Source organism: Hypanus sabinus, chromosome 5 (genome assembly GCF_030144855.1).
Source record: "Hypanus sabinus isolate sHypSab1 chromosome 5, sHypSab1.hap1, whole genome shotgun sequence".
Classification (NCBI taxonomy): Eukaryota; Metazoa; Chordata; class Chondrichthyes; order Myliobatiformes; family Dasyatidae; genus Hypanus; species Hypanus sabinus.
Window position 1 is genome coordinate 65583556 of NC_082710.1, and position 24149 is coordinate 65607704.

At 43.0% G+C, this 24149-nt stretch overlaps 1 protein-coding gene across 2 annotated transcripts in view; it reads left to right on the plus strand.

Moving 5' to 3' along the window:
• The window catches only part of LOC132394206 (glyoxylate reductase/hydroxypyruvate reductase-like), a 51438-nt gene continuing 27289 nt past the window's right edge, over positions 1-24149 (plus strand). Inside the window, exons 1-4 of one of the 2 annotated variants that reach the window (XM_059970071.1) lie at positions 1-249; positions 9961-10091; positions 13300-13372; positions 16462-16578. In XM_059970071.1, coding sequence (XP_059826054.1) covers positions 89-249; positions 9961-10091; positions 13300-13372; positions 16462-16578 — 482 coding nt within the window. In that variant the 5' untranslated portion in view covers positions 1-88. Of the gene's footprint in view, positions 250-1072; positions 1203-9960; positions 10092-13299; positions 13373-16461; positions 16579-24149 lie in introns of those variants that run through there. The other variant, XM_059970072.1, reaches the window with a different exon arrangement.

Sequence of the window (24149 nt, forward strand, 5' to 3'; positions counted from 1 at the left end):
CCAGTTGTCGAGGCTCCCCTTGTTTGAATTAATTGAAAGCGGAGCGCTCTCAAAGTCCTTGTTTGCATTGGCGATACAAGTGGTCAGGATGTGGCTGAGGGGTTTAAGCTGCCGTGTGCTGTCGGAGCTGAGACGAGCCGCCAGCAGCGAGCCGGGACAGAGCATGCAGGGCAAACTGCAGCTGGCGCGGGTCTACGTGACCCGGCGGATCCCACGGAAAGGCTTGCAGGCGCTCCGGGACTCGGGCATGTAAGTAAGGAACCGCTGGGGAAAGAGTCGTGTGGCCGCGTCTTCCTGCCGTATCGCAGGAATTTCACATTTCTAAACAAACTTTGTACCGGGGGTATTTGTGATCAGTTGGACAGTGCGTGGAGGACGCTCGTTCAATAAACTGCTCCCGATATTCTGCAGTTTCAACCCGTTGAAGAAAATTCGTTAGACTTCTGTGTATTTTCCCGTCGTGACATTTACTGTATCTCCCACTCTCCCCCGAATGTCCGCTTTCCCCGGGCTTGTCTTTTACTCAATGCGCTCGGTGCTCGGTGTTGGGGACAGAAAGGCGATGAGTTGGCAAAGATGATTAGCGCTAGAGGGTCTCCCAGTACCGTCGTCATCTGATCACGGCAAATCTGAGCAGAACGCTGACAGAGTGAAGAGACCGTCCCCCCCCAAACACACATGTACATACAAACAGGCATAAACACTTGCTTTCTTGGCAGGGATCTGTGTTCATTGACCTCTGTCAATACCTGAGCCATGCAGAACAACCTGTTACCCAAGGTATTCCGCAACTGACGAACGTGGGAGAAAACTAACTTCTTATGGCGCCCAGCCAGGGATCCTTGCCGGAAGTTAGCACATCTGATTTTGCGATGAAGACGGATTGCGATAGTCTTTGGGATGCTGGAAATCCGATGAAGGGTCTCCAAACTCTTTATCAGTGCTCAGAGCATCTCCTGTTTTTGTTGGAAGTTGCCTTTGATATTTCGTGTTCACGTCGGAAGAAAGGTCAGGAGGGCAGATATCAAACTCTAGTCAGAGCAGCTGGGCTCCTGTGAGGAGAGACAATACCTCCAGCAATGAAGGAGAATCACAAATCTATAGTGTAAAGAAAAGTAGTAATTGTTGTTTCAATTACCCAGTCATGATCTTGCTGTGTCTGTGAATGACTGAGGAATGAGAGAAGTCCTTTTGGTTACTGTGTAAGTCTGCGCTTGATTTACTCTGTCTAAATAATTCACCTACTTTCAAAGATGATGGGCAAAAAGAAGTAAGCTCTAATAGTTTATTTGAACTAAAATTTTAAAATAATATAATGTAGAATTGATTAGTGCTCCCAAACGTATTGTTGAGAGGCAAATATTGAATGCTGTTTTCCATTAATGTGTACTGAAAATGGATTTGATGATGGTGTGGAGACTGGCGCTTGATTTGGATTTCAGTGAGGGAGGGTCAGCCTCACTCTCTCTTCCCAATCCCCATCTGGATCCAGTGTCAGACAGGAGACGGGACGGTGGAGATGGGACCAGGCGCGGTGAGTGACCAGGACGTGCAGAGACCGCCTGCTTGACCGGGAGACCTTCCATTGGTCTCAGTCCGCTGGAGACTGCCTTCATATGCTGGGATAGACAACTCCCTACCTCACCGAGGGTTTGAGACCCGTCGGCTACCCTCTCCTGGTTTAGCCGGCTTGTCAAGGCCGTTGCCCGGGGTGTGGCCGCTGTCGCATGAAAACGGCGACGGGAAGCCACGGGTGAGAGCTGAGTGCCGGGTGGGGACCAAAGGTGTACAAACCGCCTGAAACCCTCCCTGACACCCCATACTTAAATCCAAATCAAGCGCTAGTCTCGACACCATCATCATCACCGTCTAACCTTTCAAGTCGTGCGGCGATGGGCGAGCGCCGTGGATGCACTGCGAGCTGTGGTCACCGGCGGCTCAGGTCTAATGGTGGGTTTTCGCTGACCGAAGCGGCGTCTGCCTGGGCGACTCAGCAGCCCCCTTCACCTCCGTACTATGAGGAAGGGTTAGAAAAGGTCCCTAAACATTGCCCGCTACACCCTGGCGGGGATCCCATCTCGGCGGTCGAACAAACAGAACAAAAGGCAAGGTGACAGCGCTCACCTTTGGCACTTGGAACGAGCGCGTGCTATTGGACAACCCGACAGCAAACAGGCCAGAGTGAAGAACAGCCAGAGAGCTGCAAGGTAGAACATTGACATTGCAGCCCTGAGTGAGACTGAAGAGGCAGAAGTACATCGGCACTGATCTATGGATTTGTTAATTCACAATACTATACAATGTATTAAGGGTAGATGCAAATAATACCTTCAAAATGTTTCAACGTATTAGAAATGATTTGGTGTGTTTCTGATTGATATGAGAATGTACAATGTGGAGCTAGGTGGGACTTTGAAGGAAAAGGTAATCAATTCCATGTAAAAGATAACATTGTCAAATTGCTCCTTAAAAATAAACATCAATTAGCCATTAATTTTGTTGCTTGACAGTATTACTGTATGTGGAGCTGTCATTTATATAATAGTTTGTGGATGAGTAGAGAGCTGTGTATGCCTCAGTCTCATTACATTTCCTGCAGAAAGGAGATCTCTGCAAGCTCAAGTTACGATGTTGTGATTATAAGACATGAGATATGTTTCAAAGATTTTAATCAGTCCCTCCCTCAAGGTATGCATTACAATCAGTAGAAACTCTGCTTACAAGTGATAAAGTCTTGCGGAAACAAAGTGCCATGAGAATACCCAGCATGTGTTTAAAAAAAAGCAGAACTTTGGTTCATTAAAAGGCAGTGTGTGATGTGACTCATTCTCTTTCAATATGGCATACCTTGGCATCAGGGACAAATCAGATTTTGACCATTTGTGCAGTAGTGGGTATGAGGTGATTGCCAAAATGTTAGAAACTCTGATTTTGCAGCTGTGTAGGGTTTTTTTCAAATGAACTTACTCCTAAGTTTTGTTAGTTGAATAGGACAAACTTAAAAGAATGCACTCGACCCTTCATAATTTTTTTCCTTAATCTTTATCCACTTATCATCATTATGTGTCACGTCGTATGACATGGTTTGCCATTTCCTCCTTCTGGGTAGTGCCTTTTTACAAGATAGGTGACCCAAACCGATATGAATCCTCTTCAGAGGTTGGCTACCTGCTGTCAGGACATGTGATCTGCACCAGCTGCTCCCATGACTTCACGTGACCCGACCCTGCCTGGGGGGGGGGGGGCAGGTGTGTTACACTTTGCTCATGGGTGACCTGCTGGCTAGCGGAGCGAAGGAGCACCTTATGCCTCCTTTGGTAAGACATATCTCCACCATCCTTCCACCCTTATCCACTAGACCTAGTGGAATCCTGACTTCCTCAGTTAAATGCATCCTCCATAATGCATTACCAAAAAAGTGCAAGAGATAAATTAGTTTGTGGCGCAGTGGTCACTACTACATTAACTGCTGTAAAGAGTTCTTGGTGTCTGCATAAGTTTTTACATTAAAATAGTGCAAGAATTTAATTGCATTTCACAATTGCAAAGTATTCAGCTGATCACCTAGCAGTGATAACACATTGCTTTAATTTCAGTTTTAAAACAGACGTAATTATTTGCTTTTACTCTGAACGTTAAAAGGGATCAGGAAACCCTGGGAACTGTGCAGCTCTTTGGAGTTGGGGGAGGGAGGAGTGGGATTCGGGAGTGTATGTTGGTGAACTGTGCTCAGTTCAGTTTGTAACTTGATTAGCTGTTGCTCAATTTCTTCATTGTTCTTTTTTTAATTAGTGAGAAATGCAAGTTGAGATAGAGTGATAGAGTGAAAAGATATGAAAGAAAGTGATTAAATTGGGCAGTTAGTTTTAATACTGTATGGAGAAGACAGCACGGTGATAAAGAGTGAAGCAAATAGTTGCATTCTGAGAATAAGTAGATTAGATTAGGAAACAATGTGAGTGGCATTTTCAACACAGCAGAGAGGACATACAAGAGGTATGTTTGGATATGGGTTTAGACTTTGTTCTTTATGAAATGTAAATAATTACTACAAAACATTCACCAACAACAGATTAAAAAATAGGCAATGATAAGATAATCAAGATCCCAAAACACTTAAGTTGAAGGCCATCACAAAATCCTTCATGCTGTGCAAATGAATTTTAATACAAACCATTCCCTTGTTGTTATCTCCAAACACTTATCAAGCCTTCGATGAGCAGCTGTTTACAGACTTGAACTCCCCCCCCCCACCGCCGTAATAAGCCGATATTGTAATCACAAATCTAAGTTCGCTATCTGATTCAATTGCACCACTACAGAAAATTATGGAAAATAATTGCATAGCCTTCACTATTCAAAGTCTCAAGAGGAGATTTCCCCAAATGTGACACAACGTCGGAGAGTCCTGTTGAAAAGATCCTTCATCCACCTTACATCATTCTCTCAGTGCTGCCCTGAAAACCCTGCCGTTATATGCTCACAATCTTGAAGTAAAGTTTTAACCCATGAACTCCCATTGGAGGCATTGTTGGTATGTACAATTGAGCTTCTCTTGACAGTTTCAATGAAAACAGGGTGGTGTGGGACTTGGTTTTAGATGAACAAATAGACAAATATGGAATAACTTTACTTGGATTCAGTCTTTATTCATTGAAAACAGTAGTTTCTCATCATTGAAGAGGAGGAGGTGCTTGCTATCTTGAGGCAAATCAGAGTAGATAAATCCCCAGGACCTGACAGGGTATTCCTTCGGACCTTGAATGAGACTAGTGTTGAAATTGCAGGGGCCCTGACAGATATATTTAAAATGTCGGTATCTACGGGTGAAGTGCCAGAGGAGGATTGGAGGATAGCTCATGTTGTTCCGTTGTTTAAAAAAGGCTCTAAAAGTAAGCTGGGAAATTATAGGCCGGTAAGTTTGACGTTGGTAGTAGCTAAATTATTGGAAGGAGTATTGAGAGATAGGATCTACAAGTATTTGGATAGACAGGGACTTATTAGGGAGGGTCAACAGGTCTTTGTGTGTGGTAGGTCATGTTTAACCAATCTATTAGAGTTTTTTGAGGAGGTTAGAAGGAAAGTGGATGAAGGGAAGGAAGTGGATGTTGTCTACATGGACTTCAGTAAAATCTTTGTCAGGGTCCCACATGGGAGGTTCGTTCGGAAGATTCAGTCACTTGGTATACATGGTGAGTAGTCAGAGGTGGTAGTGGAGGATTGCTTCTCTGAGTGGAGGCCTGTGACTAGTGGTGTGCCACAGGGATCAGTGCTGGGTCCATTGTTATTTGTCATTTATATCGATCTGGATGATAATGTGGCAAATTGGATCAGCAAATTTGCTGATGATACAAAGATTAGAGATGTAGTGGACAGTGCGGAAGGTTTTCAAAGCTTGCAGAGGGATCTGGACCAGCTGGAAAAATGGGCTGAAAAATGGTAGATGGAGTTTAATACAGACAAGTGTGAGGTATTGCACTTTGGAAGGTCAAACCCAGGTAGAACATACAAGGTAAATGGTAGGACACTGAGGAGTGCAGTAGAGCAGAGGGATCTGGGACTACAAGTACAAGATTCCCTAGAAGTGGCATCACAGCTAGGTAGGGTAGCAAAGAAAGCTTTTGGCACATTGGCCTTTATAAATCAAAGTATTGAGTATAAGAGTTGGAATGTTATGGTGAGGTTGTATAAGGCATTGGTGAGGTTGAATTTGGAGTATTGTGTGCAGTTTTGGTCACCAAATTACAGGAAGGATATTAATAAGATTGAAAGAGTGCAGAGAAGGTTTACAAGGATGTTGCCAGGAGTTGAGAAATTGAGTTACAGAGAAAGGTTGAATAGGTTAGGACTTTATTCCCTGGAGCGTAAAAGAATGAGGGGAGACTTGATAGAGATATATAAAATTATGATGGGTATAGACAGAGTGAATGCAAGCAGGCTTTTTCCACTGAGACTAGGGGAGAAAGAAACCAGAGGACATGAGTTAAGGGTGAAGGGGGAAAAGTTTAAAGGGAACATTAGGGGGGGGCTTCTTCACACAGAGAGTGGTGGGAGTGTGGAATGAGCTGCCAGATGAAGTGGTAAATGTGGTCTCACTTTTAACATTTAAGAAAAACTTGGACAGGTACATGGATGAGAGGTGTATGGAGGGATATAGGCCAGGTTCAGGTCAGTGGGACTAGGCAGAAAAATGGTTTGGCACAGCCAAGAAGGGCCAAATGGCCTGTTTCTGTGTTGTAATGTTCTATGGTTCTACTGTGCCTGCTTTGTCTGTTCTTACGATGTATATAACCATATAGCCATAAAACAATTACAGCATGGAAACAAGCCATCTTGGCCTTTCTAGTCAGTGCTGAACACTTACTCTCACCTAATCCCACTGACCCGCACTCAGCCCATAACCCTCCATTCCTTTCCTGTCCATATACTTATCCAATTTTACTTTAAATGACAATACTGAACCTGCCTCTAACACTTCTACTGGAAGCTCATTCCACACAGCTACCACTCTCTGAGTAAACAAATTCCCCCTCATGTTACCCTTAAACTTTTGCCCCCTAAGTCTCAACTCATGTCCTCTTGTTTGAATCTCCCCTACTCTCAATGGAAAAAGCCACGTCAACTCTATCTATCCCCCTCATAATTTTAAATACCTCTATCAAGTCCCCCCTCAACCTTCTACGCTCCAAAGAATAAAGACCTAACTTGTTCAACCTTTCTCTGTAACTTAGGTGCTGAAACCCAGGTAACATCCTAGTAAATCTTCTCTGTACTCAATTTATTTTGTTGACATCTTTCCTATAATTCGGTGACCAGAACTGTACACAATACTCCAAATTCGGCCTTACCAATGCCATGTACAATTTTAACGTTACATCCCAACTTCTGTACTCAATGCTCAGATTTATAAAGGCCACCATACCAAAAGCTTTCTTCACCACCCTATTCCACCTTCAGGGAACTATGCACCATTATTCCTAGATCACTCTGTTCTACTGCATTCTTCAATGCCCTACCATTTACCATGTATGTCCTATTTGGATTATTCCTACCAAAATGTAGCACCTCACACTTACCAGCATTATATTATCTGCTGTTACATATTTGTCGCATGGGCTACTGAAATAGTCTTCTCCTCCATAGGAAATGAGGGTAACCTTAATCAGTAAATAATTCCAGCTATTTCCCAGTACGTTTATTGGAGCAGAACTGGTGCTCTCGGTAAGGAATGATCCAAGCAACTCCCTGGAAGTCCAACACTGATGTGGGCTAAAGTAAATATCATCGCACATTAATTATATAAATCTGGAGTGGTATGAAAAGCAGAGGTTTTCATGAGTTCTTTAAACAGCACAAATTCCATTGATTTTTTTTCTTGTCTTTCTGATAAGCCACTGACCATCCAATGAACAACAATGCTTTCTGTCTTTGTTTCTCTGATTTTTCAGACTTCTGGTACTTGATTCCCATTCCCTTCTTCATCATTCCCCCATTCCTGTTCCCTCTCTCATCTTATCTCCTTACCTGATCAGCACCTCCCTCTGGTGCTCCTCCCACTTCCATGGTCTTCTGTCCTGTCCTACCATATTCCCCCTTGTCCAGCTCTTCATCTCTTTCACCAATCAATTTCCCAGTGCTTTACTTCACCTCCCCCCCCGCCCCCCGGTTTCGCCTATCACCTACCACATTGTACTTCATTCTCCCGTCCCCGCCACCCTCTTACTCCTGCTGTTCCTTTCCAGTCCTGATGAAAGGCCTCAGCCCGAAGCATTGACTATTTACTCTTTTCCATAGATGCCGCCTGACCTGCAGAGTTCTCCTTAACCCAGGAGTTCCCAATCTTTGTTGTGCCAAGGGGTCCATGGACCCCTACCCTAACCTATTCAATGTTTCCCTATAACTGAGGGCCTCAAGTCCTGCAAACGTCCTTGTAAATTATTTCTGTACATATTCCATCTCATTGACATCTTTCCTGTAGCCATGTGATCAGAACTGTACACAATGCTCCAAATTAAGCGTTACCATTGTCTTATACAGCTAAATTGGTAATATAGATTCTGAATAGCTGGGACCAAGCACTTCTGTGTTAATTCACTGATAGAGTTTGCCAACCTGGACAGCCACATGTACCCCTACTCTTTACTTTCTGTCTGTAACTGATTCTCATTACTGCCTGTACATCACCTCATTTGTGTGTTTTAAGCTGGCTCACCTACCTTCAATGTGGGAACCCCTCTGAAAATATGTCATATCCACTGGTTCTCCTTTGTGTATTCTGCCAGTTATAACTTCAAAAAACTCCAGTAGATTCATTAAATGAGTTTCCTTTTATAAGTTCATGTTAACTTTGCTTAATCTTATTATTTTTTGAGACTGAAAAGCTGAAGATCACAGATCCTGAAAATCTGAAATAAAAATAGATGTATCTCTAGTATTTGTTTTTCTAGATATTCCAGTTTTTTTCTAGTTATTCTGTTATTACTTTTGTCATTATGGATTTTATCATTTCCCAATTACTGATAGAATAGTAGATTAGTAACTTTCTCTCTTCCTCTGTTTTTACATAATAACAAAAGATGTTGTTCTGTCTGAACTTGGGCACATTTGTAACCTTCCATAGGAATCATTCCAGAATCTAGAATTTCGAGTAGCAAATGAATCCATTAATTCTCCTCTCTCCTCTTTCAAAACGCTGAGAAGTAGGTCGTCAGTCCTTGGGATTTGTAAACGTTCAGACTGAAGAACACCTCGAGTTTATTTTAACTGGAACTGATTTTGTTCACTTTCTCGTTCTCAATGCTCTTCTGGTGTTTCTGACAAGTTTTTTCAGTCACCTTCCACAAAGACAAATACAAATTGTTTGTTTAATTTTCTCTGTTATTTCCTTATTTACCATCATAATTTCTCTGAATTTTGTCTGTAAGGATCCACATTTACCTTTGCAGTTTTCTCCTTTTTTCATACCTTTAAAAGTTCTGACTGAGGGGGCCAAATGTGTTATCTTTAAGTTTGGTGATGACAAGGAAACTAAATGGGAATGGGATCTGTGATGAAGATACGAAGAAGCTTCAAAGGATGTAGACAAGCTAAGTGAGTAGAGAAAAATATGACAGACAGAACATCATTTGCCAGAAAATATGAGGTTATCAACTTTGGTCAGAAAATTAAAAAGTCAATGTACAGTTATTCAAGATATAGGGTTCTGGATGTTAAATGAATCGAGGGAGAAAGGGATAGGGTATGTAAATTGCCTTGGAGGTAAAAGATCTGCCATGATCGTGTGAATGTTGGGGAAGGCTTCAGGGATGGCTGACCTAGTACTGATGCTATTTCTTGCTCCTGTGTTTTCAGAAAATGTTGAAAACATTCAGAAAGTCTTGCAGTATTTATGGAAAGAGATATCCAGGTCAGATATCTTTGGCCTAAATGAACAAACATGGATAAGTAAATATAGACACATGGTAGATGATACCAAATGTAGTTAAGTATGACATTATGCATTTTCAAAGTACAGTTGACAACATAAAAACCAAACTGTATTTTAAGTCAGTCCATGTACAAATACATAAGGGAATAGGTAACTAATTTTTGAACTTTGCAATCTAAGTCAAGAAACTGCATAAACAATGTACAGGACCTTGGGTTTATAAACTGTCAGACAGCATACGAAGGTAAGGACGTTAATGCTAAGTCTAGGCCTTATGTAGCGTATTTCCCCAATGTTGGGTGCATTCCTTCAGGAAACATTGCAAGAGCTTGGTCACTGGGGAGGGGTAGTAGCAGGGAATGTTGTGCAGAACCTGTGTTAGTTTCTTGGGGAAGCTGTGGTGCTTTCCTTTCAGGTAGAAAGTTAAGATTTGTAGAGTTGAAAGGCTTGAACTCATGATCATCTGACTCTTGTGGAAAAAGTGGTAGAACTAATTGGTCCGAATCTATTTTCCTTTTTAAATTTTGTTTCAGCTGTGATCTTAAGCAGTGGGATTCCGATGACCCTGTTCCTCGTTCCGAGTTACTCAAAGAGGTTGCTGGAGTGCATGGGCTGTATTGTTTACTGACTGAGGAGATAGACAGGGAACTTTTAGATGCCGCAGGTATGATTAAAATGCTTCATGCGTGTTTAAAATCAGAAAACTTGAGCTGTGTAATGGCTTTTGCACGTTATTGTCTGTCTGCACTGCACTTTCTCACTGACTAAATTTCATTGTGCATTCTGTTATTGTTTTCCCTCAATGCACTGTTGTAGTGGAATTATCTGTCTGGATGGCACCTGAAACAAAGATTTTCACTGTACTTTGGTACACATGACAATTTACTAACTTATTACAACAAATCAGCAAGTCCTTTTTTGTTAATTATCATCTTTCAGTAAAACTTCACAAGGTGACAAAATAGATCAACTAGAATTTATATTTTTTGCTGTTCTAGAATATTTTTAATTGTCACCATAAACCAGTGGCCCCACAATGCATAAAAGTGAGCTTAGACTGATTTTATTATGTTTCAGGATGTGGATAACATGAGGGTGTCATCGATGATATCCATCCTTACTCATCTTTAGGTACTGTGTTTGAATCGACAAAGGGCACCGGCGACCAGCAGTCAGGGTTTAACTCCAGTCACTATCTGTAAGGAGTTTGCACATGATTCCTGCTTTCTCTGGGTGCTGTGGTCCCATCCCACATTCCAAAGGCACACAGGTTATGGTTAGTGACTAGTGGGCATGCTATGTTGGTGCTGGAAACAAGATGATACTTGTGGGATGCCCCAGCACATCATGGATTACTTCAAATAGCAGCTAAGCATCAATCATGTTGATGCAGGAAGAGTTAATGTACAGGCCTTTCCTGAAGTTTGTCCCAGAGGACAAAAATGAATCAGTTATAACTTGACAGTATTCTCTTAGTTTCATGGTCATTTGCTTTTTTTTAACCACTTTTTATACTTTGGAAAAAAGCTATTGAATTCAAAACTTTCATCTATGGGGGAAGAGTAGCCATATCAAGTTAATCAATACTTCTTTCAGAGATGACGAGGACATAATGGCTTGAATAACATCATCTATAAGATTTTATGATCTTATCATGGTGGACGTAGAACAGGCTTTCTCTGTATTACAAATCCAAAAACACAATTATGAAACTATAATCCAATTAAGCCAATCACATGATGTGACATATTGGATCAGATGAGTTTGAAGTGCCAATATACTCGATGTTCACCAATTAAACTTTTACAACAATCTGATGGTTTTCAGAATCATCCAGCCCAATAAGCCTGGTTCTAGTACAGAGATTACCAATCTATTAAGTTCACCTTGCTACAGGTTGCTTGTTCTGTGTATAACTATCAAGTTACTTGAACTATAGTTATGAACATTGCCTTGTATTGAGTAAATTAAGTTAAATTCTGCATGGAAGTATGGGAAATTATGATTCTTTTTGCAACGTTCTTAATATTGAAGAATATTTTAAAATGTAAAATATATAGTCATTTCATATTGGCTGACCCACAGGATTCGGTTAGTGTCACTCATTTCCTCTATGCCCTCTCTGAAACAATAATTCCCACAGTTGCATTTGTCTCTGTCCAGCGGACAATTCAGCAGTGTTACTGAAACAGAGATTGATGATTCTGATGAATGATCATTACTCGAAATGTTAACTCAGATGTGCTTAACCTGATAGGCATTCCCAGCAAGTTCTATTTTGTTTTAGTTTTCCCATATGTGCAGTATTTTGAGCCAGATCTTGACTACAGCATTTGCAGAATTTACAGTACCTCTCACTGGGTGGCGCTCAACAGCTGAATTTGTTCCCAATTCTTCCTGGGGACCCCTACAGAGAGTAGCTACTGGCAATGGGCCCCAGAACCATGTAGTCTGAGTTCTTTGGTTATAAAGGCTTCACCAATTGGGGAAAGTTATTGATTATAGTAACCACACTGTAGTTTTAGTAATCTGCTGTCATCAGAATGAAATGTCATTGGATGTGACCTTGCTTCCCTTAGAACTTCTCAGTGTCTAATGATGCAGGAGGCAACTATTTTCCCCACTCCTTTCAGAGCTTCAGATGTAATAACACTTTTTTTTTGGTAAACTTCTACATAATAGAACTTGAAAACTCTTTAGTGCTGAACTTGATGCTGTTCATTAAGAACTTCAAGTACTGCAGGTCCACCCCATCAGCGATTTGATTGCAAGACTCTATTGGAGATGGGTAATGTAAAATGCTGCAAGTCTGGCTCATTGGTTTATTGGAGAGACTGACAGCAGGGGAGTTATGTGGCTGCAGTTGTGGCAAGGATTAAGTCTCATGCTGCAGTCCTGGAGGGGACCTGCCACAGGCTGTGTGGTGCAGTGTCTATGCTGGACCCTCTTGTCGGTGCTGCTGTCCAGTATTCGCTCAGTGGAAGGCAAACTGGATTGTGTGCGTGTGTTCATCTGCAGAGTGCTGAGAACTGCTTGTTCTTTCTGACAGCACCCTGCACCACCAGTTTACAGGACAGGTCACAGTGACTTGGGCTATATATTTTTTTGTGTGTGTGACTATATGTTCATTGCTGCTCCTTGAGGTTGACATAGCCAAGGGTGCTAGTGGGGATAAGCTCACACTACCTTTTAAACTCTCCCAATGGTGTGCTTCTCAAATGGCCTCTCACAACCAAGTTCAGCTCCTGGCCTTTTCATGTGGTTAAGCTACGAAGCCCATCAGAACCGTTTCTACTGACAGGAGAAGGGGTAAAGGCAGGTTACTGGTGCCTGAAAACCAGTCGCTTTGGGCAGATGAGGCTCATCAGCTGCAGTTGGCAGCTCATCGAGGAGAAGGAAAATTCTGATCTCAAACCTCCACTGCCTTACATCTATACTCATTTGTGGGAAAGGCTTCGGGAGTAAACCCTGAGGAAAAATCTGGAGCTAGAGTTCCTAAGGCAATCCCGTGTCAATACTGACTTGCAATTCCTGCAATGCCACTAGTGCCAAACTGTATCGGTTCCTGCTGTTACTTTGGATTCACCAGCTGCATGGAGATGAGGAGCCTGCTGGATGGACCACAGCTTGCTCTCCACATCGTACAGCCCTGGCTTGTGTATCATGTAAACATCCATGGTCAACCCCAACCAATGGAGCACCTCATGCTTACTAATACCTCATATGTGCTGTATGTGCCTTGTGCAATGTATGACTTTTGCTCCATATGTATTCATGTGTTCAATGATAATCAAACTTCAGTTTAAAACTAAGGTCAATAATGTATGGATATGCTCAGTTAATGCTTTATTTTAATATTGTTCTTGATAAAGGACCCAACCTGAAAGTTATCAGCACCATGTCTGTGGGGTTTGATCATCTCTCTTTAGAAGAAATCAAAAAAAGGTAAAGCATTTTAATGTCAATATTACAGATTTTGACCTGAATGTTGGATTTGTGCAACACGTGACAGAAACAGTCTTCAGTTCCAAGTATTTTGTTAGTCTTCCTCTGCATCTGACTAGATTCTCCATGGAAGCTTTGAGACAGTGCTCTGTATCTGATCTGTGCTGTACCTGTCCTGGGAGCATTTGGTGGAACAAAACACAAAGTTCTTTACTCTGCATGTAACATGAGATGTACCTGGAGGTGTCTGATGCAAGTTGCTGGGAATTGGAAGAGGTGCACAGGCTGCTTCCTTATTGATAAAGTAAATAACGAGATCTAAAATATCAAGATGACCATCTTGAATTTCCAGATATGAAGATCAACCCTTCTTTCAATTTTAATATAAAAGACATACATATTAATCTTAAGCAGACTTGACCAATGAAAAATACTGATTTCAATAAATTATCCAATTGGTATCTCCCTAATTACCTGATGCGTCGCTCTGGAAGGTGATCGTTAAAATGATTTTCTCCATCATAAGCCTATGTACCTCCTCCCTGATGGGAGTCACCTAAGAAAGCATGTCCCAGATAGATAGTCAGGGTCCTTATCGATGGATGTCCCCTTCTCGAAGCACTGCCTTCTAAAGATGTCTTCGATGGTGGGGAATTTTGTGCCCAGTTTTCAGTGTACATCCCTAGAGGTGTTAGAACCTAACACTAACGTTACACTATTGTTTATTGACTATAGCTCCGCCATCAATACTATAATTCCAAACAAACTCAGCTTCAGACTCCTAGACCTGGGAAAGCAACATCTCCCTTTGCAACTGGATCCTTGACTTGGAACATAGAACACAGAAATCTACAGCACATTACAGGCCCTTTGGCCCACTATGTTGTGCCACCATGTAACCTACTCCAGAGACTGCCTAGAATTTCCCTACTGCATAGCCCTCTATTTTTCTAAGCTCCATGTACCTATCTAAGAGTCTCTTAAAATTCCCTATTGTATTCACCTCTACCACTATCACTGGCAGTGCCTCCCCACCATCGAGGACATCTTTAGAAGGCAGTGCCTCGAGAAGGGGACATCCATCATTAAGGACCCTGACTATCTATCTGGGACATGCTTTCTTCAGGTGACTCCCATCAGGTAGGAGGTACATAGGCTTATGATGGAGAAAATCATCTTCCAGAGCAACACACCCACTGCTCTCTGTGTGAAAAACATACCTCTGACATCCTCCCCCCCCCCCCCCACCCCGTACCTACGTTCAAGCGTCTTAAAAAACTATGCCCCCTCATGTTAGCCATTTCCGTCCTGGGAAAAAAGCCTCTGGTTATCCACATGATCAATGCCTCTCATCATCTTATACACCTCTGTCAGGTCACTTCTCATCCGCGATGGCTCCAAGGAGAAAAGGCCGAGTTCACTCAACCTATTCTCATAAGGCATGCTCCCCAATCCAGGCAACACCCTTGTAAGTCTCCTCTGCACCCTTTCTATGGTTTCCACATCCTTCCTGTAATGAGGTGGCCAGAACTGAACACAGTACTCCACCTGGAGTCTGACCAAGGTCCTGCATAGCTGTAACATTACCTCTCAGCCTCCTGACCAACAGACCACCATCAGTAAGGATAGACAGCAGCACCTCCACCACAATTACTTTCAATACTGGTGCCCCACAAGGCTGTGTCCTTAGCCCCCTACGCTACTCCCTCTACACTCACGATTGTGCAGCCAGATTCTGCTCTAACCCCATCTATAGGTTTGCTGGTGACACCACCGTACTGAGCCGTATCTCGAATAACGATGAATTGATGTACAACAAGCAGACAGAGTGTCTAGTGACATGGTGTCATGACAATAACCTTCCCATCAATGTCAACAACAGAAATGATTTCAAGAAGGGGGTTGGAGCACATCAGTGGTGCTGAGGTTGAGATGGTGGAGAGTTTCAAGTTCCTAGATGTGAACATCACCAATACCTGTCCTTGTCTAGCCATGTTGAGTTCACCAATTCGTATCAATGCAGAATAGGGGGCATCCTATTCACATACAGCTGGCTTGTTATGGCAGCTACTCTGCACTTGGGAGTTATGGACACAGCTCAGTACATCATGGCAGCCAGCTGCCCTCCATGGACTGCTTCTGCATTTCTCGGTAAAGTAGCCAGCATAATAAAAGATCCCACCCATCCCAGACATTCTCTCTTCATTCCCCTTCTGTTGGAGAGAAGTTGCAAAACCCTGAAACCATCTACCACAGGCAGTTTCTATCCCACTCTTATTAATGGACCATTGACATCACAATCTACCTCACTGTGACCTTGCACCTCACTCTCTGTCCTTTCTGTGTACTGTAACATTACTCTGTTACTGTTCTGCCTCAATGCACTATTGTAATAAATTGATCTGTATGGATGGTAGGCAAGGTACAGTTTTTTACTGTACAGTGACAGTAATAATTTACAGTTGAGTTGATCCACATGGCATTTATACCAACACCACACGTTCAAGTCAATTTGTACAAATTAAATCTTATATAAAGCACAATTCATTCTGAGCCTCCCCATAAAACGTCCTCATTTATACCTGAATCAGGAAAGTCTGCACCTGGGTTCTTTTCCACTGGCCTGTTCAAGGAACACTCCCTTCCCCACCCTGTTTATATGTCCTTTTTCTCTTTTGCTCCAAAGTCCAGATGTTTTTATGACTTCAATGTGGGTGAAAAATTGAATTTTTCTGTCTGTTTCTCAGCTTTCATTAGGTTAAAATCTAGCCAAAGATGTGATGCAGGGTAGATGTTTCTCATTGTGGGGAATGACGATAAAACAATTGACGATTGATGATAAAACAAAGGATGTAGTGCAATGCTGACTGTTGGTTTCTGATGACCATCTTGACTTTACAGGCAAGAAGACGACTCTTTCCTTTACTTTTATTTTGATACGTGACACGTACACAGTTTAGCTTTGACCACTGAGACAGTTTTAATATACACAGTTTAGCTTTGACCACTGAGATGAATCTAACATATGCGATTTAGTTTTGACCACTGGGACAGTTATAAAGTAACTTCTGTATTCTCTTTGTCTGAAGGGGAATTCGAGTGGGCTACACTCCTGATGTCCTGACCAATGCCACTGCTGAACTCACTGTAGCCTTGCTCCTGGCTACATCTCGTCGACTGATGGAAGCCGTGGCTGAAGTCAAAAGGTAAGCTTGCTTTTTTTTTTAAAAAGAACTGATGTCTCCTGAAATTTTCCATTTTTATCTAAGGCAAACATGATTACATTCAGCCATGTCCAGTTGCACTGTATCTATCAAATTCAGATTCACTTTTCATATCTTTCAGTGTAGAGGTGATCCCCACATTGTCACAAGGTGGGGACAAGGGTGCTGGGAGAGGACCCACACGCAGGATACGAACACGTCTTTCTTAGGTTCAATAAAATAGTGTTTATTACTCGCTACACAGAGGATCAGGAAATTAAAGAGGACAAAGAGGAACACGAACCTTGGACTAGGAGACTATGGACTGGGACCGCCGCGGACCTTGGACTAATGACACTGGGAACTTGGATCGTCGCGGCCATGACTGGGACCACTGCGGACCTTGGACCTAGAGACTGGGAACTTGGATTGCCACGGACCTTGGACTTGGAGACTGGGAATCGCTGCAGCCAGAACTTGGACGCTCAAACACAGGGCAGGAATGTCGAGCCAGGACTCTGCCTTCAACTCAGGCACTGAGCCGGGACTCTTCTTTGAGGGGTAGACATGGACACTGGGCATAAACGTCGAGCCAGGACTCCGCCTTCAACTCACCCCTGGCAGATTGACCTTGCCCAGACCCACTCTGGCGAAGGAAGGCGAATTGCTGGCACTGCAATGCGGGCTGGATAACTCCAGCTTGTGGAAGCTAAGGCTTCCTAACACTCTCGCCCCGAACGGCTAAAACCAGAGGCGTATAAGCTGCCGGTTCGGGTCGAAGAGTAGATTACCCTAATGGCTAAGCTTAAGGGACACGTGAAACGGAATTAGAAGGGAACAAGGAGTCAATGGTCCGGATCATAACACAACCTAACTAAATTTAAAGGGGAACCGATCCAGACCATGACATACATTTGTATTGTGGTGATCCATGGCGCGATGTCTGGTCATGTGTCAATTACAGTTGAAAAAGAGTGTTTGTTCATTTATTTGTTTGTTCACATAAATTCTGTCTGAGCAAGTTTAATTCGGTACCTCAGATTTTTTGGTTTGTGATTTGCGAATTCTGTAACTCGAATAGCCATAACGTGGGAGTTGTCTTTGTTTAGTTCTTAAACAGATAGATGCTCTGAATATTATACTTTGCAATTTTTGGAATACATGAAGACTTGAATGTATTGAAGAATTGCGTATAGAGAGCAGCTTCCATTTATTAAGGACCTGGGTACAGGCTGGGTTTTTGCCTCTGAATGATGAATGCAGATTTGAAAGCAAAATCTAATTTGGGCGTATATGACTTATTCTTCATTGTCACCTGGTTGAAGTCGTGAAGCTCCCTGCCCAACAGCGGCTTAATGGGAAAACCCACATCAGATTACTTTGATTGGAATGGTTTAAGAAGACTGTTCTATGGGCAACTGTGAGTGAGGAATAAAACACAGCTTGGGAACCAATATCCACTCTACCTCACCTCACCCAGCCCAACTCTGCTGCTCCAGAGTAAACAACCCACATTAGTCCAACCTGCTCGTATAGTGCATCCCACTTAATCCACCTTCGGCACCCTCTCTGAACCCTGCACATCCTTCTTGGAATTGAACTCAATGCTTCATATGTGGCCTATCTGGAATTTTTATAAAGCTGCAGTTGTAACTTCCTGACTCCTGGACTCAGTTCCAACACTAATAAAGGCAAGCATGCCATATGCCTTCTTAACCACCCTGTCAACATGTGTTTCCAGTTTCAGGGAGCTGTGGACTTGGACCCCAAGATCCCACAGCACATCAGCACCGTTAGCAGTGTAGTGTCCCTTTACACTTGATCTCCCAATGTTGTACAACACATCTGGCCGGGTTAAACTCCATCTGCCATTTCTCCACCCATATCCGCAACTGATCTATTCCTGCTGTATCCTTCGACTGCGGGTCACCAACCTTCTTTGCACCGCGGACCGGCTGATGGTGTTAACCACGACTGGAATATAGGTGATAAGTCAACTATAAGTCACTTGTAAGTGGCTATTACACTCAATTTTGTTTCTAAAAGGGTTTATCTAACAAATTTAATATTAAGCACACAATGCATATTTTCCTTGCATTAATATAGTGATAGGTCAATTATAAGTCATTTAAGTCAATAGCATCATAACATTTTAAGTAACATTTGGATATTAAACACACAGCGCATATTTTCCTCGCGTGAACATATAAAATCATTGCAACACACCAATATCGCTGAATCAGTGCTAGTTTCCCTGCAACAAGACAGTCCCATCAAGGGGTGATGGGAGACAGTGATAATCGAAGGGGGTTCCTTATGTCCAGTCTATTCCGCAATTTAGTTTTCGTTGCATTCATTGCAGAAAACCCCGCTTTGCAGAGATATGATGTTGGAAATGGAAGCAACGTTTTCAGTGCTTTCGTGGCAGGATATTCAGCCTTGACTTTGATCCAGAATGCCGGCAGAGATGTTATGTCAAACATACTTATCAGCCCAACATCATTTGCAAGCTTGAGCAGTTGATCTTCTTCCTGCACTGACATGGATGATTCACTGGGGATGTTCACAAATGGGTCACAGACCCATTCCTTTACACATCTTGGGTCATTTGCGGTTGGGAAATAATGCTCGAATTCTGTTGACAGCGAAGATAGGTGATCGCACACCAGCTGTGAGAAGGACGGTGCAGCCTCAGTCTCTCCCAAAATCTCAGCTAATGTTGGGAACATGTCAAATATGCCCCTGTCCACTTGACATCCCCACAGTTCCAGTTTGGCTTTGAAAGCAGACACTTTATCTACCATCTTGAAGACAATTGTCATTCTCCCCTGAAGTGACAAATTGAGTTCATTGAGCAGGTTGAAGATGTCACACAGATAAGCGAGTTTTGTTATCCACTCCTCGTCACTGAAGTGTGCTGCCAGTGGTGACTTTTTTCCTGAAAGAAATCTCTGTAGCGGCTCTCTAACTCAAAAACCCTGGCCAGGGCTCTCCCCCTTGAAAGCCACCTGACTTCAGTGTGAAAGAGAAGGCGTTTGTGCTCTGCATCCGTTTCCTCACAAAGCTGCTCAAACAGATGTGAGTTAAGGGTTTTTGCTTTGATGTGATTGATAACTTCAACAATGCCACTCAATGTGCTGTTAAGATCAGGTGATATTTTTCAGCTAGCCAGCATTTCCCTGTGTGTGTAGACTGGCATTCAGGAGCAACCTCTTTGACTCAGGTAGTGAAACCAGGCAGCCGTCCAGTCATAGCTGCAGCCCCATCTGTGCATATTCCAACACAGAACGTCAGTCCAGTTTGCCTGACGTGTAGTCAAAGACTAGAATAGCTCTGCCCCAGTTGTGTTAGTTGGCAGTGGCAGTGCACACAACATATCCTCATGCACATCGTCTTGAAATATATATTGCACATAAACCAGCAGTATTGCCTTATTGTCAACATCAGTAGATTAGTCGACCTGGACAGCATACCATGGTGACTCGTAAAACTGTTCCAACAGCTGTGCCTCGATGTCCTCCGCTATGTCATCGATTCTCCTTGAAACCGTGGTTGCTGAAAGAGAAACCTGTGCCATCTTGTGAGCTGCAGCTTCTCCCAACAGTTCACGGCACATGTCCTTGGCAGCAGGCAGAATCAATTCTTCACCAACCATGAAAGGCTTCTTAGCCTTAGCGATATGGCTAGCCACCAAGTACGACGCTCTCAGAGCAGCAGCAATTGTGGAGGTGGTGGCTCTCAGCACTTGCTTCTGTCCCGCTTGCTGACATTTTATCCACTCAAAAAACTCAACAGGTTTGTCTTTAAGTGCAGAGTGCTTGGACTCAAGATGCCGAAGCAGTTTTGAGGGCTTCATTGCCTCATTAGACAGCTTGTCTCCACATATCACACACAGGGGGCTTGGAGACTGTGAGTCACCAGTCACATTAAAGCCATACTTTATGTGAGACTCATATTTTCTGCTGAAGAAATTTTTGTTTTGCAGTCTCGGCCTCAGCTGTCTCTGTGTTATCGTCATTGTTAGGCCTTTTATGTCCCCTACCACCTCTTCCAAAGAAGTTCAACAGTGGGTGTGACAGGGAATGAGGAAAGGTGCAGCTGACTCATATCGTTTCATATCGACAAATCATATCGTTTCCTTGCTCATGCTTTGTGGCCCGGTGGTTGATGAAGGAAGAGCAGTAGATGTAGTGTATATGGATTTCAGCAAGGCATTTGATAAGATACCCCATGCAAGGCTTATTGAGAAAGTAAGGAGGCATGGGATCCAAGGGGACATTGCTTTGTGGATCCAGAACTGGCTTGCCCACAGAAGGCAAAGACTGGTTGCAGATGGGTCATATTCTGCATGGAGTCCAGTGACCAGTGGTGTGGGTCAGAGATCTGTTCTGGGACCCCTTCTCTTTGTGATTTTTATAAGTGACCTGGATGAGGAAGTGGAGGGATGGGTGAGTAAATTTGCTGACAGTACAAATGTTGGGGATGTTGTGGATAGTGTGGTGGGCTGTCAGTGATACAGTGGGACATTGATAGGATGCAAAACTGGGCTGAGAAGTGGCAAATGGAGTTCAACCCAGATAAGTGTGAGGTGGTTCATTTTGGTAGGTCAAATATGATAGCAGAATATAGCATTAACGGTAAGACTCTTGGCAGTGTGGAGGATCAGAGGGATCTTGGGGTCTGAGTCCATAGGACACTCAAAGCTGCTACGCAGGTTGACTCTGTGGTTAAGAAGGCGTACAGTGTATTGGACTTCATCAATCGTGGGATTGAGTTTAAGAGCCAAGAAGTAATGTTGCAGCTACATAGGACCCTGGTCAGACCCCACTTGGAGTACTGTGCTCAGTTCTGGTCGCCTCACTACAGGAAGGATGTGAAAACCATAGAAAGGTTGCAGAGGAGATTTACAAGGATGTTGCCTGGATTGGGAAACATGCATTATGAGAATAGGTTGAGTAATCTTGGCCTTTTCTCCTTGGAGTGACAGAGGATGAGAGGTGACCTAATAAAGGTGTACAAGATAATGGGAGGCCATTGATTGTGTGGATAGTCAAAGGCCTTTCCCCAGGACTGAAATGGCTAGCACGAGAGGGCACAGTTTTAGGGTGCTTGGAAGTAGGTACAGAGGAGATGTCAGGGGTAAGATTTTTACGCAGAGAGTGGTGATTTGTGGAATGGGCTGCAGGCGGTGGTGGTGGAGGCGGAAACAATAGGGTTGTTGAAGAGACTCCTGGATGGCTACATGGAGCTTAGAAAAATAGAGGGCTATGGGTAGTTCTAAGGTAGAGACATGTTTGGCACAGCATTGTGGGCCGAAGGGCCTGTGTTGTGCTGTAGGTTTTCTATGTTTCTAACATTCCCTTTGCCTTCCTTACCACCAAGTTAGCCTTTAGGGAATCATGCACGAGGACTCCCAAGTCCCTTTGCACCTATGAATTTTGAATTTTTTCCTGTTTAGAAAATAATCTATGCCTTTATTCCTTCTACCAAAGTGCATGATCATACATTTCCCTACACTTTATTCTAGCTCCCATTTCTTTACCCATTCCCAATTTGCCCCAGTCCTTCTGCAGACTCCCTGCTTCCTCAACATGATTTGCCCCTCCACCAATCTTTGTATCGCCCACAAACTTAGCCATGAGCCCCTCAAGTGAGTCATCATATCACTGACAAACAGTATAATGTGAAAAGAAACAGACCTAATACTGACCTCTGTGGAATGCCACTAGTCACCAGAAGACAAATAGAAAAGGCTACCTTTAATCCCACTCTTTGCTCTGACAAGTCAGCCAATATTTTATTCATGCTGGTATCTTTCCTGCAATACCATGGTATCTTTTTTAAGCAGCCTCATGTGCAGCACCTTGTCAAATCTTTCTGAAAATCCAAGTAAACAACATGCACTGATCTTCTTTCTCTTTTCTGTCTGTTATTTCTCAAATAATTCCAACAGATTTGACAGACAAGATTTCTACTTCGGAAAACCATGCTGACTTTGGCCTCAAGTGCCCCAAAACCTCATCATTCATAGTGAATCAAACACTTCCCAGCCACTAAAATTAGGCTAACTGCCCAATAATTTCCTTTCTTCTGCCTTCCTCCCTTCTTAAACAATGGAGTGATATTACAGTCCTCCAGAACCATTCCAGAATCTCGTGCTTCTTGAAAAATCATTACTAATTTTCAGTACCTCTTTCAGAACCCTGGGGTGCAGTCCATCTGGTCCAGGTCACCTACCTGCCTTCAAACCTTTAGGCTTCCTAAGCACCTTCCCCTTAGTAATAGCAACTACACTCACTTCTGCCCCCTGACACTCTCAAATTTCTGACATATTACTGGTATCTTCCACACTGAATTAAAATGCTCATTCAGTTTGCCTGCTATTTTCTTGTCCCCCATTACTACCTCTCCAGCATAATTTTCCAGAAGTCCAATATCAACTTTCTTCTATTCTTTATACATCTGAAAAACTTTCAGTGTCCTCTATCGGCTAGCTTTCATTTTTTCTCTCCTTATGGATTTTTAATTGCCTTCAGTTAGGTTTTAATAGCTTCCCAGTCTGCTAACTTTCCACTAATCTTTGCTATATTATATGCCCTCTCTTTTGCTTTTATGCTGTTTTTGAATTCCCTTATCAGCCACAGTTGCATCACGCTCCCTTTAGAATACCTCTTCATCTTCGGGATGTATCTATCCTGAAATGTTCCCAGAAATTCCAGCCATTGCTCTCTTGCTGTCATCCCTGATAGTGTCCCCTTCAATCAACTTTGGCCAGCTCCTCTTTCATGCCTCTGTAATACTAATACATCTGATGTTAATTTCTCCCTTTAAAATTGCAATGTGAATTCTATCATACTATGATCATTGTCTCCTAAAGGTTCCTTTACCGCAAGCTCAGCAATCAAATCCAATTCATTACTCAATTCCCAATCCAGAACAGCTTTTTCCCTAAGTGGAATCAACTACAACTTGCTCTAAAAATCTTGTAGGCATTCTGCAAATTCCCTCTCTTGGGATCCAGCACCAACCTGATCTTCCCAACCTACCTGCTATCGTAACTTTGCCCTTTTTACATGCCTTTTCTCATTGTAATATTTATCCTACATCTTGGCTACCGTATGCAGTCATTCAGGGTCCTTCAGGGTCATTTTACTTTTGTAGTTTTTTAACCCTACCTGCGAGAATTCTACATCTTCTGATCCAATGTCACCACCTTCTGAGGGGTTGATTTCAATTTTACCAAGAGAGCCACCCCACCCCCTCTGCCTACCTACCTGTCCTTTTGATACCAAGTGTATCCTTGGATGTTAAGCTCCAAACTATGACCTTTTTCAGCCACGACTCAGTGATGCCCACAACATCATACCTGCCAATCTCTTAACTGTGCCTCAGGATCACCTACCTTACTCTGTATACTGTGTGCATTCACATATAATACCTTCAGTCCTGTATTGATCACCCTTTTGGATTTAGCCTTTGAGTTACACTTCAATGCACCCCACTGCTCTATCATCTGCCTGTCCATCCCTCGAGTTGAGAAGCTGACTTTGAAGCTCCTATAAATGAGCTAGGTC